The sequence below is a fragment of the Mercenaria mercenaria genome, chromosome 2, assembly GCF_021730395.1.
Source record: "Mercenaria mercenaria strain notata chromosome 2, MADL_Memer_1, whole genome shotgun sequence".
In the NCBI taxonomy this organism is placed as follows: domain Eukaryota; kingdom Metazoa; phylum Mollusca; class Bivalvia; order Venerida; family Veneridae; genus Mercenaria; species Mercenaria mercenaria.
Window position 1 is genome coordinate 6,266,659 of NC_069362.1, and position 18,234 is coordinate 6,284,892.

General features: G+C 32.1%; 1 protein-coding gene across 1 annotated transcript; it reads left to right on the forward strand.

The window, feature by feature from the left end:
• Positions 1-710: 710 nt before the first annotated feature.
• LOC123562533 (uncharacterized) lies at positions 711-14,959 on the forward strand. Its single transcript, XM_045355162.2, has 3 exons — positions 711-1,495; positions 13,418-13,603; positions 14,223-14,959. Exons 1-3 carry the CDS (start codon positions 1,192-1,194, stop codon positions 14,324-14,326), a joined length of 594 nt encoding a protein of 197 aa, XP_045211097.1. The 5' UTR covers positions 711-1,191; the 3' UTR covers positions 14,327-14,959.
• The last annotated feature ends 3,275 nt before the right edge of the window (positions 14,960-18,234 follow it).

Here is an 18,234-nt window from a genome sequence, read left to right on the forward strand (position 1 = left end):
GTTGGATCTAATCGAATGTAAATCTGATGCAGTATAATATCTTGTGTAAGCGGAAATTAGATAATTAGATTTACATGTATTTCATGTCTTCATGGTTACCCATGTATTACCTTATGAGCGCGTTCAAAAGCACGCGCACGATGCAAAGGTGATAACCTTTCGTTATATACGTATCTACACGTATAAATGTAATGTGAATATTATGAGTTTGTTCTATAGCCAGAATAAGATTAACAATACTGAACTGAATAAAAGACTTAATACAACGACACACATTAAATTAGGTCACGCACCCGATATGAATTCATGCGTCATATTGAAGTTTCGGTTCCATTGTAACTTAAACGGGAATAGAAACGTGTATATAATAAAAAAGTACAAAGACAATGTATCATATATGTGTGTGTACTTATCAGAAATAAGTTTCATCTTTGTCTGCATTGTTCTGTCTAGAAATCCCAATTATTTATATAAATATTTTTTAGCAATGAAGCGAAGTAACTATACGAGTATAGGGTGAAATGACCAGGTACGCTTAAATGCGAAATTTAAATAATCCACTTGTAACAGTAAAAAAAAAATTAAAATAGTTAAATAAAAAGAGAAACTACAATATTAGTGGCAAAAGAACAATTTAACAGCCTTTTGAATAACATCAATAATTATGTTCAGAGTCTATACAAAACGAAATTGTATTCTCCAAATAACCATTGCTTCTTAGCAACAGCTCAGTCACGGAATTGCCAGTCATGAAAGCGGCACTGGTATACGATAAATGTATTGTACAATCAATAGGCCTTCTACTATCAAAGGGAATATATTTTCCTGTGAGGAAAAGAATCTGTATTTCTGAGGAAACTATTGTCTAATTTAGTCGGATATATATGGATTGTGCTTTAGAAAAATACATAAATTGTGCTACGAAAGGAATAAATCATTTGTCATTTTTGACTACATAAAGAAAAAAAATAAGAATTTATTTGTCCAATAACTTATTATATTTCGAAAGTTAACTTATGTCGGACTTAATTAAACTATAAATACGATGCTTACTTGTTGAATTCAGTATAAAAATAATACTAGACATGGATGTTATAAAGTTTTAGAGTAAGCGTTTGATATTTTGGACGTAAATGTATATTTATTTTTACTGAATGCTTATTGAACAAGATAAATAGGTACATCATTAAAATGTATCTTACACCGTCAAAGATTTTGTTCACACATCGTGACCCAGAAATAAATAGCACAACAGAGAGAGCATTTTGTGAAATGTCAAAATCTATACACAGTAGCACGGTATTTCCCAAGCTACAGGTTGTGAAGAAGGACGGTTTCTATTTTACATTAAATGACGCTAAACTTCAGGTTTATAGACATCTGGAGAAATTAGGACGATGTGGCAGCGTAGAAGTAGAAAAGATTTCACTTAAAGAAGTCCCGGAGGGAATACGAAAGCTCATGACACCACCAGACACAGTCCCTAGATATAAAGGTATATATAAACGTATGTGGCTTTTGTATAGAGGCACATCTTTTATATTTTTATATATCGTATCGTATCATATGAAATTTAAATGGAATCAATCTACTTTGTTTCCTTTTGTTTAAACACCGTCAACCAATCTAAATATTTGTTAGCAAAATATTAAGACTTAAATAGAAAATTAAATGTGATTCCTTGACAAAATTAATTAATACAACATTTTCTTTCTTTAAAGTAAGCTTACATGAATCGCAAGTCCATAGTTTGTGCTACAAAACCTTTCTATATTCAGCACATACTTACTGGGCTAATGTCAAGAAAAAGTCAAATGAAACTGTGAAAGTAACTTAAAGCTGTCTATATCAAAAAACCTATCAAATCGCTTAATAGTCATAATTATTGGTTCTTTAGCATTAGGACCCATGACAATACGTTTTCGCCACAATAAGTGTAGTCCAAACTAAGAAAAAAAATATTGTGAGTGGCAGATTTGAATTGTATTTGAGTGAACTGAAACAATTTTACATCATGTCAAATGATAGTTTTGTAGTACATAAAATGACTTCAGAATATGTTTATTTCGTGTTATTTCATTAAATTAGTAAATAGTATTAATACATTATAGATTCTTTATATTAAATAGAAAATGCAGTATCCCCTTCACGAAATAATCCCTTACACTTTTCTGTAATATACTTGTGAAAAGCTTTGAGAAAGTTGCTTTACTTTTTCTACAGCTGGATTCCGTACGAGAGAATGAAATCAGATTCAGCTGACTAATTCGTCCACAAAAGTATAAATATCAAGTATTTACACGGTGTATAATGTGCATCTAATGCCAACTGTTATGTATATACTAAAATAAGAAGCCTGTCTAGGCAGATTTTGAATAAGTTTATTAAGCTATATTTAACCCGAATACTGACATTTGCGTTTTACAATTGATAATAATGTTAAAGCATAATTGATACTAATACAATAAATTAAATATATAAATATGGTATAATGTTAATATGATAATTATAATAATAAATTTTGCAAACCAGTATATTAAGCAATCCCAGTAAGGTGATGAAAAATGTCACCAATGAACACTGATTTTGTGCCTTATATAACAAAAGACTAACCCCACACAAGATTTTCCACTAAGCTATTGTTTCTTTCCTTTTCCTGAGAGCCGATCATATGAGACAAATTAATACTTGACGACATCTGCAATATACTGCACTGGATTAGTTTATTTCCCTAGGCAATGCGTTATAACTTCCCTGCCTTATTAAATAGAATAATTGATACTGCAATGAAATATTAGTCTGACATAATGTACATATAAAATCAGTTTTGTTCTAAAAGATTAAAGATCTTAAAGCATAACTATTCATATATTTTTGGAAGCTGTTGGGAGTTAATTTAATTAAAATACGCATGCGTATATGATATATGCTATGCCAGTTATACCGTGTTTAAAATTGTTATATACTAAATTAGAATATATGACTCCCAAACTCTCAATTTCTGATGTACATGTTGGTTATTCCTTACATATTGTAGAGACATATGAAAGTAATTCAATCATATTTAAGTTTAAAAGTCATATATCTTACGTACAATTTACTGTTGTAGCATATATGATAATAATTATATAGTTGTAGACACACAACGAAAATCTTAATATTTGATTATTTTTATTGCCACTCCTTTTGTATTGTAACAGGATAAGAAAATATCGTTGTCCAGACAGACAAATAATTATCTTGTAATGAGTTTTTTTTTTCAGATCCTTTCTGGATCCTGTGTAATTACAACTTATATCAGCATTTGATGGTGCTCAATAGCTCTTATTTTAAATTATACGTCGTAAATATATAAAGGATATGGATTTGTTTTTCCATACTCACGAAAAAAAAAAACATTTCTTTTATTTTGCTTATTTACGTTGACATAAAATTATGCACTTTGGATACAATTTTCATCTCAACGGGTGAGATAGCCATGCTTTAACGAAAATGACGTAAGGCGTCCTGCAATGTTACAATAACGCACCGAAATAAGTTCCATACAACAAAACCGAAACTATAATTTACAGTTGTTTACAGTTTGTTTTACAACAAATATATATAGTACTCACAGTGTGACGGATGAGGGTTGTATCTAACCGATTATTTTTAACGTAAACACATCAGATATAACAAAACCGTCTAAAACTTTAGGTAGCGCGTTTTTATTTGTACAAATGTTCGCCAAAATAAAGGACTTTCAGAAAAATACCCAAGCAGTGAAAGCAAATATGTGCAGAACGCTTGATACGAAAAGGCATATTTTGAATATTTGTTTTCTTTTTCTTTTTTTTAGTTAAGGTAGGTTATTTAATGAACAGATTTGATATCAAAGACATGCAAAATTCATGCATTGTCACCACATATAAAGTTTCTGAATTTGAAATTAAAAAGGTTTACTTTTTATATTTAAGTTTCTAGGTTTACTTTTTATATTTAAGTTTCTAGTCGTAGACAATTGTTAAGACACTTTGAATATATCTGCAAATGATCTGTTTGGTTGTAACTATTTATTCAAGTGCAAGAACTTGGCAACCCGGTAAACTGAAAATAAATTAAAGCAGTTTTTTTGCATTGAACCTTTAATTTCATGCCGACGGTCCTATCAGTTCCATAAACCAAATAGTCAAAAATCTTGTAAGCCTACAATTATGAAATTCCTTTACATAATGATATGGAACTAATTGGGCAAACTGCCTTTATAATTACGACAAAACTTCTCTGTGTTCCACATTCACATTCATTTTATGTGATTAATGTTTAAACTTTTATTTAGTTTTGTCTTTTTATTTACCCGTTAATCACACACACGCACGCACGCGCACACACACGCACGCACGCACGCACGCATACACAAAAGGGTGACGAACCCAGGTGTTATTTCGATATCGTACGTACGGGGAAATCGCTCGATTCGGGTAATGTTTTAGCTTGTAATTTTATTATAAATTGACAATTTACGATAAATAAAAATGTAAAAAGCGAAGACATGGAAAATAGAACTTTCCTCGCCACAAAACGTCTGTTAGATATTCTAAGTCCTTTTCATAAACATGTCTATATGTGTAGTTAACGTGCACACTGTGATCTGGGAGAAGTGTTTGAAAAAAAGTATTGAGGATGTGTGGCATACGCTTTTTACCAAGGAACTTATTTTGCTTCAACGTTTTCTATTTATCTAAAATTAGTCAAGTAATAAAAGAAGTTATAAGCAAGAAAGGTTACCTAAATCGAGTAATTTTGTCGTAGTTTATATGTCTTAAATTTTTGCGGTATTATTACTTATTTCAAGCTGCATTTCAAGAAAGTGGCCTAACTTGTTTTCATATAAGTTCATGTAAGTTGTCATAAAAACTAAAGGTTTTCAGAAGAAAATAATATAAAATACTAATAGTTCGTCCAATGTATGAGTGAATACATAATAACACGCACAACCTCAAGCTATAAGATGTATGTTAGTTTTAGTTGTTCCTACGGATTTAATTTCGGGGATTGATTCAACCACGAAAATCTACGCAAATCAATCCCTTACAAAAATGAATGATTTTACAGTTTACATTTTGATAACTTTATACTTTTATACCTTTTAAGTTAAGTATAAATCTGTATTCAAGCAGTTAAAGACACATCTTCACTTTCACGTGTCAGGTGTTTAATCAGGTTTAATAACATGAAAAAGATATCCATTATTTCCTAACGTTTGTACTTGCCATACCTTATTTATTGTCTTATGATATTCGTAGATCGGATCAAAAATGAGCTGGTATCGATAACAGTTCTTGGTTTCCAAGGATACATGGCACAGACATGAGTAAATCAGTTGTATGATTATAACAAATGAATGACAACATTGGATGAATAATGTTGTTAGACTTAGCTTAAGCTATAGAAGGATATTGCTCACCTAAGTATAAATAATTGCAAATGCAGTTTTCCTTAGATTCTTTTTCCTTGTTTTCTTTTTGAGCCTGTATTATGCAAATCATTTGTTTTCGAAATAATGTTATATCAAACGTTTATGCCATTCTTCATCACAAATATGATTCAGTTCCACTATTCTGTAAGCTACAATACTTAATAGCAGACCACAGTTTTTTTTATATCGTACCGAATTTTAAATGACAACATTATGTGTTACAGACAAATGATTCTTCTAAACACTTTTGTACTCTTAAATCTAGCTACAATTATGAAGAAGAAAAACGAATTGATATAAAACAGACAGAATTTTAAAGACAAATTTTCTTATGAAAATGTAATTCAATTAATCTTAATCAAGATTTCGAGAGCTAGTGTGCATTTTTTACAACAAGCTATACAACTGTAATAAAACGCATTAAGGTCATACGGTACAAATGCAATCATGTTTCTCAACTTTCTGAAAACAACGCAATATCAGTTATCATTACTGAATGTGAAAATGCTGTAATGAATATAAACCGCGATCATATTTAATCACGTAATGCTTACATGTATAGGTTCACTCGCCATAGATACTTCACATACGCGTAATACAAAAGCCAATATTGATTGTACTCCTGTAATTTTAGATTCATTTTATTTGCGCACATGCCACAAAGGTTGGTGCACTGAAATTTGAAATGCTAAATGAATTAGAATTAATTTGCTGACTCCTTAAGTTAATTAAAACGATGTGGGTATGTAAAGCTAATGATAAAATGAATCAGAAAAATTGTGAATGACTGAACGTATACTTTATATGATGGTTTACAGTGTTAGTATTAATTAGAAAGTCACGTTTTCTTGCCTGTCTAGCAGGGTAAGACAAGTTTATTCAGGTACAAAACATACTGGACGGGAGTTTCTGCTGTTTTTGCTAGTGCTAGAATACATCAAGGGTTGAAGTCGACTCTCGTGTTGTAAAATTAAATATAACTTGCTACATCTACGTAGTTGGTTCGTGCAGTTGTTATTTTTCAAATAAAAACGGATGAAATCAAATACTTAGATAGTTCCTCTTTGTTCCTTTTGATATATTCGTCGATTTACAAAAAAAGTTATTTACTGAAAGTTGCATAAAATTTCACTGAAAACGATAAAACAAAACCTAACCTACTACATTGTTTATTGACTGTAACGTCATGTCGAATTTCGTATTTTTCGTAATTTGCCTGCGCTTTAATATGCTACAGTAAGAAAACACTTCCATAAGAAAGTTGTGTGATTATAACTTTATTATTATTTCTTACATTCTTTCAGTGGTTGTACGTGCAGACAGGAATATTCGGCTCTCAAGTAACTGTTTACGTTACCGTTAAAAACAACTACCCCTGAGCAGGATATATCCTTACGCAGGTACACCCAGTGAAAGAATCTGATATTATTTTCGACACATAAAAGATAAGCTACAAGTGCGCATTTTGATGTCATAATTGTAGGTCATATTATGAAGTCACAGTGTTTGAGCGATTTTTACTTTATTTTGTCTTTGAAGATGTCGTAATAATAACGACAGGCAAGAAAATTATCTTATACGTCTTACTGAGTAAGCCAGGTGTTTTCCCCAACTCTGGAGGCTAGCGCTCGATTTTGCATTCTACGCTGTCCCTCGGGTTTGGTAAACCCCTGTCTTACGCAGGCAGTGATATAAGATCTGGATAATCTGTTTTCCCGTCTATATGTGTACCTTAATGGACACTGTTCTGAATGCCATAACAAACAATTTAAGACATAAAAGGAGACCAAATATAAAGTCTGGAGCTAGAAGCCGTTTCGTTGCAAATAAAAACAACAGAAAAAAGGCCAAATTAAAAGAACGCAGCCCTCTATACAGAACTTCAAATTGAAATAGGTGTATACTCATGCACACCGACTGAGCACATGAACATATCAGCACAAACGAAAGCAGTTATAAATACTCCTAGATAACAAAACAAATGACACAATACATACATGAAGAAGGAAAACAATAGAACAGGGAATCGTCTTTGATCGGCCAGTGGCAATACCACCATTCGGAAGTTTAATTTAAACTAGTATACAGACAGTTAACCTCATATTGCATGTTTGGCATAAGTATATTGGATTTCTTTTTCAAGTTAAACATGGTTAATGTTTTTGAGCATAAAATGCAAAAATGGACAGACATTTTCCATCACAAAGAATGACATTGTGTGATAAATCAAACTGCTGCTTTTCCGATGATTTTTAAGACAGTATATAATTTCTTAGAATGCAAAGCTACTGAAAATATTTTAGGTCTATATGAGTATTAAAAGTTTTACTGATGGCATCAAATATTTAAGAGAAATATTACTTCCTATCATATATATCATCTGTTGAAATAAAATCCCTTTAATAAAGAAGCATTCTTTTTCCGCATCGTTTAGGCATAGGAAATAGAATTCAATATAATTGCACCTTTACTAATCCTACCAGGTGTTCTGTACTACAAAAGTGCTTCTATTGTGACATTTTGATACAAACAAAACTGTATTATCTGCACTATTAGTTACTTACTGGTACTTCATTTTATTATTGGCTTGTTAAAAGTTAATTTTTTACCATGTGCAAGTTGACAGAATCATAGGAACCATGTTTTGAGGGATAAATCATACACAAATGAATAAATCCTTAATGTTTTTGTTGTGCAAAAAAGTATGATATTGTGTCTAAAACAGTTTTCATTTTCCATTCAATTGTGTAATTGCAAGGGAAGTAATCTAATAAATATCTCTGCTTATAAGTACTAGCCAAAGGCAAGAGTTGTCATTCTTAAAATTAATTTGCTTTCTGCAAGATATATGCTAGATCTATAATTATGTTTCATCATTATATAAATCTTAAAAGAATAAACTGCTGTAAAAATCATGCTGTAAAAATCATTTAAAGCGAAACGTTTCTTATGGTACAAATGATATAAAACCTGTCCATTCTGTTAGGCTGCAAGTGTCCTATTTGAACAGAATAAATTATCCAAACGATCAGAGGCAATACATTAATTTAAAACAACAGGAAAATAATGGAAAGAAAGTATTGTCTAGTATGTACCAAGCAAGAACAATCACGTCCGCTTTTGACTGACATGTATAAAAGAATTTTATATCATAAAATATTTCCATCAAGATGAGTATTTTGTCTTTCTTTTCTGTAATGTAAATAAAAGGTATCCCCACCAGGTTGGTGCCTAATACGTGCAATGGCAAAAACAATGATATGTAAATGTATAAGACATTAAATGATATTATGGCAATTTTAAAAATAAATCGTATGAAATACGTTAGGTGGTAAGACTGTATATTTCGTGCTTACCTTTGCAGCTAAGACCTTGTTTTCTGTCTGTAAGTGAATATGATAACAAGTTAACATATTTTAAGAAAAACATTCTTAAGGTGCCCGTCGTCTGAGGTAGTTTTCCATCTATATAGTTTAAAAGAGAAGTTCGCAGGTTCTGCCTAGGTGCCCATTCCAAGCACGATGGGTATCGATAGCTTTCCTTAAAATTCAGAAGCTGGAAACGTCGCCATATGTTAATTGTTACGATTTATATCAACCATAAAACAAAAGCAAAACAAATTTATTCGACGCCGCCCTGAAGGCGGTGTCGAGTATATGGGATATACTTTTATTTCGGAACCTGTAAAGATGGTAATGAATAGTTTCGGAGTGATAAACTGAACACTGAATAGTTTGTAAAAGGATCAACGATATTGCACAATACATTTTAGTGAATAAACAAAAAATGGCAAAAAGAAAAACATAAAAAATGTATGAAATGCAACTTATTATGTGATTTAAAACAATGCTATCTGTCTTTCCTCTCCTTATTTGTAGAGCAGAACATATTTTTTTATTTACAATTTCGTCAAAAATGTTGATCCGATTTATTGATAAGGGAGGTTACTCTGTAAGTCAAGTTTTCTATTTCTATTCTTAGCATGACCTACTTACCTATCTCGTTTTCTATAAATAGAACACACCGCAGATATACCATACTTCAACGCGTGAATCGCCTGGACAAGGGAGCGTTCGTGTATTTTACAATAATCTTGCAGTAAACTTCGAAGAGAATATTAAAAACAAATAATGGAAAATTACAATTTGCCTGCATAAAAATTCCTTAAAAAAAAAAACAAACGTATTTACAAAGTAAATAAAGGAATCAATAAGCATAGATATGTTGAAATGAACGAAGGAAGTGCCGCTGTTAACTTATTTTCAACCTTTTGTCTTCTTTGTTGATAGGTACAGTGAAATTGAAATATTTTCTACACTTTGGCAGTGGGTTATTGTTCTTGCTAAATTTCTTGTAATATTAGATTTGAATCTAGACACTGACATACTCCTAGTAACCTTACAGTTCAACGAGGACTTCAAGTTTATCGTTCGTCCGAAAAAAAAAATGAATTCTATGATATTCGAAAGTATATAAGAAAGATTCATGCTTTGTGAATAGGGGCAATATAGAGATTATTTATGTTATATCATTCTTTTCTTTGACAAAATGTTTGGTTGTTTTTGGCAACGGAAACAGTAAATTGCTGTGTATAATCTGCATTCTGAAATCTATAATGTAGGTGACTAAGGTCCATAAAACTTCATCAGTAAATAGAAAACACTCATTACATTACATGATAATAAAAATAATGGTTTCTATGAACCACAACTTTGAAATAATTTCAACATTTCCTCCTTTCCCAACAAACTGCATTTCTGTGAAACTTCATACACACGCTCCTGCATATAAGAACTTTTCACAGGAGGTGCTTTAATTTTGTATGTAAAGGGACCACCTACTCGCAATGTTAATGTCATTGCAGGTAGAGGATTTGTACTGCATGGTAAAACTTTTCTATCATGTTTATTCTTCATGTTTTAAACAGTTTATAACATATATTGTTTTATGTGCTAGTGCTAATGTTGATAACTTGTAGCCAGTCAGACTATAAAAGTAATGATTAGGTGATTTCTCATATTGCAAAAACTGTACTTCAGACACAACACTTGGCGGCGTCTTTGATGCTTGCATCAATGAATTTCCTTGTTAGGTAATGATTCACAGTTCGCAAACGAGCCATGCAGGCAATCAAACATATTTGAATATATTGTTGGGGAGGGGGGGGGGGTAGGCAACTTTTCTTATTTTGGTCGAAAGAATGCAGCTATAATATTGACATGACTTTATAAGCAAAGGTAACTCTTACGTTTTTTGTTTTTATCAGACTACAGCACTTCGGTAACCAGGAAGGGCTAATCTATCACTATTAGTTTGCATAGCCGTAAGCTAATAGGAATAAAGGGAAATGACTTTGCATAAAATTCAATAAAAATTTCTTGAACTAACATGTGACAGATTTACGATAATGCATCTAGTTGTAGTAGTGCCAAAACAAGATTTAAGAGCTTGAATTTAAAAAAAGCGTGAGTCACTAAAAGCTTTCCCTAATAAAATGTAATTTTCTAGCCGTGGTCAATAACAATTATTACAAAAACCAAACTGCTTTTGTTAACAAAAGGTCGTTCGGTAAAATTGTTCTTTCAAAATTGACAGATCACTTAACGTTACTTTGAATAAAACAGTATTTAAAACGTGTATTTCTTCTATGATGCAGCTCATTGACAAGTTAATTCTATTTGATTAAATATGGGTCGTCTTCTCAGCAGATGAATAATCAATTTTATACATACAAAAATACGAGGGAAACACGGCTGTCGTAAACTTACAATTTGACACTTACCCCTAATTGACTGCAAATACAAGTTGGCATAAGTCTTAAGATGACGGTTTCCCAAAAGCCAATCCTTATCGGCAGTATCCATATATAAATATTGCGGAAGGTATTCATTATGATAACGAAGTGGCTTATTTGCTGTTCTGTACAAAGAAGAACAATAAAAAAGTTTAAGGTATCCGATCCACAGAAAGACATCATTTCGATACCTGGTGACCCCATGATTTTTTGTATCATTTGAAAGAAAGAAAAAATGGAAAACCACATGTCGACCCATTAATGAAAATTGACAGGCTCGGTGTGATTGATCCTATTCATGGACGGTAGTGGAAATGCATGCTTCCGTCCACACCTTCTACATTTTTACATGTTATAAGTACCAAAACATAATTTAGAGATACCCGCAGATGAGTTATACGACGGTGCACATAAAACATTCGATGAAACACAGAGTGCAATTCCACGAAAAGCGGCATATGGTCCCCAGTTAAAATAATGGTCTGCTGAACAAGAATTATTAAATAAGACGACCATAATATTATGCACGAATCACTAAACATTCATGTATTTTGACTGCGAAATTATGTATCTTATACTATTATAACTGGATTTCTGTTAAAGTATAAAAAAAGTTTTATAAAATATTTTGTCATGTAAAATATATTATCTTTCTCAGTAGACAATACACTTTCAAATGATACCAAAACTATTAGCCTACCAAACATCCATGTATGACCTATTCTAATAGCACTATTATATAGAACATCCTTATTTGTGGACTGGATACCTTAAAGATAAGCTATGTACATTTTTGCATGGTCCTTATGATTCACGGGTACTATAAGTCCTGCATTATAACACTTGTTAAATGATGCGAATATCTTATCAGATGGATATCCAACAGCTTTGCAGCGCATGCCCTTTTTACTGGAAGGCTATCTTTTATTATAACCGCAGTTGTTCTTATCAGTGAGACATATTGCTTTTATCTCCTTTAACTTAAAGTTGTAAATATACGTGAATAAGTAATGTGTTTTCATAATAATAATTTCCTTATCTTCACAAACTTGGTAAATTTCTAATAAAACTCATTAAACTTCTGACAAGTTAAAGAAAGTGTTTTTGATATTAACACGTGAATGTTTGACTAACATCGAAAATGCAGTTGATATAATTTCATAAATTTTCCGAATCTACACCTTGTCTTTTGAAAGTGTTCCAATTTACTTGTTGTACTGTGCGCATTGTCAACTTGTTTCATGCAGAGAAAACGTTTTATCAAGAGATTTGTCTTTGACATATGCAGAAAAAAATGTTTAAGCTGATTAGGCGGTGTCAGACTTCTAATTAGTTTCATTTGCTTTGCTGCTGATACACCCTGATCCATTATCAATCAACAACTCTGCGCGACTTCTTTTTCACACTGACAACCAGTTTATACAGGCCTGTGTCAGTCTTTCTTGTTGTTTATGGCAGTTTTTGTTTTTTCTGCAAGACCGTTATATTTCTGGGTAAAAAACTATGAATTCGACCAATTTCAAAATATCTGTTACTATTTCATTTACCCGTATCGCTCTTTTCCACATTCAAGTTTTCTAACATTTTGTTCATTCAGTTAACACAGGACAATTAAATGCCACCATTCGCGATGTATTTTGTATGAAAAAAACAGCGTTAACGTTTGTTTAAACAAAATAAGTATTAGTAAAAAAAACACGCCATTTATGTCTTAAATAACAGAGCCAAACTATTCATTTAACGGCTTGTGAATTGTATACACAAGAAGAAAATTCAACAGTTATTTATGTAGATTTTGAAATCATGGTTCATTCTAGTTATTTTCCTAAGTATATCGAATACGTTGGTTTGTGAATGTAATATATGAAAACGTCAGTACATAGTAGACATATACTGCTATGAAAAATTGACTGCCATTTCTGGTAGAGTAAGCGGATATTTACAAAGCAATGCCAACATATGTAACGCATTATCTATGCCAATCTCCTAGACCACTTTGTAAAGTTGAGAAATATCGTTTTGGTACACAGCTTGCACAACCTGGTATAGGTACTAGAGAGAAGCATGCTTATAACATCTATAGGACACCCATTCCTTAAATACAAAATCTTTGATCCGCCTCTCTATCTCCAAATGTATTTTCAAATTCATATTTTTTATTTCAGCTCACAAATCGAAAGACAAACAGCGAAAAGGAAAGTACCAAAGTATCTCAACATCAACAAGTACTGATATTAATACGGATGATTCATTGGTATTATCTAAATGTTCAGATGCTATGGACAATGATGAAGAGGAATCAAATGTCTCTGAGAACTCAGATAGTGACCACAGTGATTTTGAATCGTCAGGTATGTAGAAATTAAATATTGCAACAATTTTGACAATGATAAATTTGGCTTTAGATCATTTAGATAATTTGTAAATAGTTTATGGAAGTTTAAAAAAAAGGTTATATATATTGGTAAAATATGATAAGGTGTAAGACTAGTATAATTATTGTGATCATATGAAAAGTTTATGTCCCTTCACGATTATAATAGATATCAGACAATTTTAGAAAAAATATATCCTAAAAGCCTCATTTATCAGAAACTTGATTTATTATAGGTTATGCATTTCATAAGGCATGGGAACAGAAAATATCATAATTTATACTGATATTTTAATTTGTCCGCTATCCGTATTTCCCATCTCAGATTATCAACTGACATCAGTTCTGTATGAGAGAATTAACTGATTCTAATACTGCGAAGAAAATGGTCTACGACTTTTATAATAGCATGTGCCAATTGAAAACAAATAACTTTGTCGACTTTATTTCTTTTTATCATGTCCTAGTTTTCTTATGTCAAGTAAGTTCGCTTTTAAACATGCTTTTCATTATCTTTTAAGTACAGGTTTCGTAATTCATTTTATTTCTTTCATTTTGCATTTTTATAATAAATACTGTTAAATATAATTTTACAGACTGGAGTGATGAAGACATTAGCGACACTGATGTTGAATCTTCAGACGAACAGAAAGATGACGAAGACGAGTCAAAATCTGATGAAAATGAAAGTTTTATTTGAGTTTTTATGTATATGTGACATGTATGTTTTGATGTTTTGGTTCCGTGAATCAGTACACGTTTGACAATGAAATGCAGTTGTTGTTTTTAGTCAGCGTGTGTAAATAATTGCTAAATTACTGAAAGTGTAGTTCAAATATTTATAAACTATTACCCGAACTGAATAATCCAAATGAACCGCGCCATGAGAAAACCAACATAATGGCTTTGCGACCAGCATGGATCCAGACCAGCCTGCGCACCCGCGCAGTCTGTTCAGGATCCATGCTGTTCGCTTTCAAAGTCTATTGGAATTAGAGAAACTGTTAGCGAACAGCATGGATCCTGACCAGACTAGTCGCAAAGCCACTATGTTGGTTGGTTCTCATGGCGCGGCTCAAATAGTGTTTCGTCAACGATTTGTTTTTCTATGGAACAGATATTGCTGCTATTTATATATTTTGCCAAAATGGTTTGTTAGATTTTTTAAAGATATTCTTACAGTAAGAGTTATTTCATATATCGTGTGTATGAGTGCTTTATGTAAATACAAATGCACATGTAAATGTGTTTGGAAATTGACGTTTTTGTCAAAAAGGAGAAAAATATGATAAAATTGATAAGTGATTATTCTTATATTAAAATTCTAAAACAGCCTTCATTGTTATTGTTCAACTGCCGTGTGGTCTTACCTACTAGTTTGAATGTTACTTCATACAATTCAAACTTAAACTTATTGTATCTATCAGAAATTAGTTAAACATCGCACCTAGAAAACTACGGACATAAATAATACTATTATAAAATACAAAATGAACACTCTTACTTTTGTTGGAATGCAAATATTTATATGTTATTGGATTTGTATCGAGAAATATGCATGAGTTCTGCAGAGAACATATTGCGCGACTTTATGAATGCATATTTCTTGATGCAAATGTAATAATATTTTATTACATACGCATCTACACCTTAAACTATTATATAAATGATAAAAAGTTGTTAATAAACCTGGATTAAATTGAAAATATCGTCCTTAAAGAACTTTTAAACCAACGACATGCATGAAACTGACGTCACAAAGGACGTCACACTGCAAGTTCTATAAATTCCTTTTAAGGTCATTTGTTGACAGGCAACGAAATCAACAAACCTATAGCACTGATAGTGTGACTGATATGGATAACATCTCACTGATATCCCTAGTGTTTCACCGAAAAATACAAAATAAAACGGTTTATCGTATAGATGTACCATCCACTCCTGTTAAAAAATGCACATATTAATGGGTTCTTCAAACGGAGCATGAATGAAGTTTGTCACGGACGTAATCAACAAACAAACTCTTATAATTCCATTAGAATTATGGATGGTTATCCAATAAAACTGAAACACCTCGGTTACCCAATACAGTTTCCCTTTTATCAAGGAACATACCTCATGCATATAATGAATTTTATTTCTTCAATTATTGCTTATACCATGGTCCAAATGACAGAATATGATAATTGTTGTTCTTGCACATGTATTTTTATTAAGATCGGAATGCAAAAAAGGTATTGCACTACTCCCAAAGTTTAACTCTACCTATGATGATGCTTAAAGCAAGGGGGACATTAATTTATTTTTGTATAAATTCTCCAAAAGAATTTTGGAAGTAAAGAACGCAAACGAGAAAACAACATTTGCTGACTCGAATTAGAGTAATTCCGTGAAATGTTGTGACATTGCAACATCTCTCACGCCCCAAGCATAGGTTAGAGCAAAACTGTATCACAGTTACTGCAGTTTCTCTGCGGTTGGTCTATATTGTGGTGTGCGGCTCTGCCTGTGTTTGATGTATATAATGCTTCCAAGATGTCTTATCATATGCTTTAGTTATGAAATGGTATTAAACGAAGTAAATGTTTCCTATTTTACCGAAATATTGCATTTTATATCCTACTGGCGGAGCCAGTATTCGAACAAATATCGCCAAGGTCTCAAGAACAAGCTACAACAAATCAGATCACTCTTCCAACTGCGTTATTAGAACATCCTGTACAAGGTTAAACAAATAACAAATAATTTTGATAAACGGAGAACGGGATAGTTTACATAACTACCAAACTGCATTCAATGTAAGAACGGGAGAAGTTTTTCAGTCGACACAGTGTACTTAGTGTAAGGACGGGAGAAGTAAACAACCGACACATTGTACTGAGTGGAAGAAAGGGAGAAGTTATACGGCCACTACATTGCACTGAATATAAAAATCAAATAAGTAATATGGCCATCACACTGCAACGAGTAGTAGAACGAAGATTATTGCATACCAGACGGGGATTTCCGGTATTTGGTGCTGGAAAACTCCATCCTACACTCCACTCTCGTGCAGTTAATGACGTATTAGGCACTATATATACGTAGAAGTTAAAGTTCATTTCATAAAACGGAAAAAATCCAATACCTTGATACCACTTTTTATAGTATATTTCTCGATTCAAAAAACTTAAGTTTATTAAAAAATACATTACGTTACGCTGCAAGTGATAAAACAAATTGCTATTTGTCTTTGAAACGTCATAACGTCTTTCCTCTTTACGGTCTTGAATGTGGTATGCAAGGAAAAGATTCTATCACTGGCTGTATGTGCAGATGGACATATCCGGCTCTCGAGTAACTGTTACGCGGTAAGATTGAATCTTATAAGATATACGGTTGCCAAACTGCACTGAATATAAGAACGAAATAAGCTATACGGCTAGCAAGCTGAACATGGAATTTTATACGGTCATTTCGCTGCACCAAGTATAATAACAACAGACCTTTTACGGCCACCACGCTGCACAAATGACGCTGATAAACATAGTCGTTATCAAATTACTCCAGTGACAGGTGAAATATCGATAACAGTACCGAACATGAGCATAAGTAAGGTTTTCACATTGCAATGGGTATACAAGAACGGGAGATTTATAGGAAAAAAATCGCAGTTGCTGCGTATTAGGAATGTAGTATAGGTTATGCAAATTTAAAGGCATATCATACCCATCTTACAAATAGTTTGCGTGATTTGTAAGCGTTTTACAGATCCCAATAGATCTGATGAGTTATATTTCAAAGACAAGAAAGTGTCAGTACTTAAACGGTACACTGTATAACGTAAACTTAGAGACAGATTATTCTTGTGTAGCAAAGAATACACCGTCTGTATCTTCATGCTCAATTTGTGGTGCTTTATGCCTGTGTTTTAACTGATGTTAAAATACAATTCCATGGGTTTTCAGAATTCATTATGGTTTCCGGAGCAAAGTAATATGATTTATCAATTAAATGAATTATAGAAGATAAAAATGCTATCGAACATATTTAACAAGTTTTTATTTCAATTTCTAATATTTTAAATCAATATATAATTAGAGCTCTTTGTTAAACAAATATGCATTCCCATTATTGCCAGTCGGATGCTTCGGGATATGTAAATTGGTATGTTTTGACTTTGACCAAGTTACCTTAAAAAACTACGGACTCTTCTATTGACTGCAAGCAATCACCCTATGAAGATTATAAGCACAAGCTGTCTCCGGATCCAGTAATAGATCAGGGGCCGTATTCATAAAGCATCTTAAGTATAAGTTTTGACTTAAGTTGAAGATTTTACTTAGGTTTGTGGTGATTTCAGCTTAAGTTTAAGTAAAAAACTTAAGTCCTATTCATAAAACAGCTTAAACTTAAGATACGTAAGAAATGACTTAAGTCAGAAAACAAAATGGCATCGTGAGTACAATTAAAGTGTTGTTTTTCAGATAAAAGCACTTTAAACATAATTGTGCATGTTGTATCTTTCTGAAATTAATGTTGTCTTTTTTAATGTTTTCGTCCACAATAAAAGCCAAGAATTACTTTTTAAGTTGTTTAATGAATAATAAATATACTTAAGTAAAATAA

What these genes read in the sequence shown, in the direction of transcription:
- LOC123562533 (XM_045355162.2), top strand. Translation starts at nt 1,192, where the DNA reads ATGTATCTTACACCGTCAAAGATTTTGTTCACACATCGTGACCCAGAA. An exon ending in CACAGTCCCTAGATATAAAG is followed by an intron (nt 1,496 to 13,417) that starts GTATATATAAAC and finishes TTTTTATTTCAG; the next exon opens with CTCACAAATCGAAAGACAAA. An exon ending in CAGTGATTTTGAATCGTCAG is followed by an intron (nt 13,604 to 14,222) that starts GTATGTAGAAAT and finishes ATAATTTTACAG; the next exon opens with ACTGGAGTGATGAAGACATT.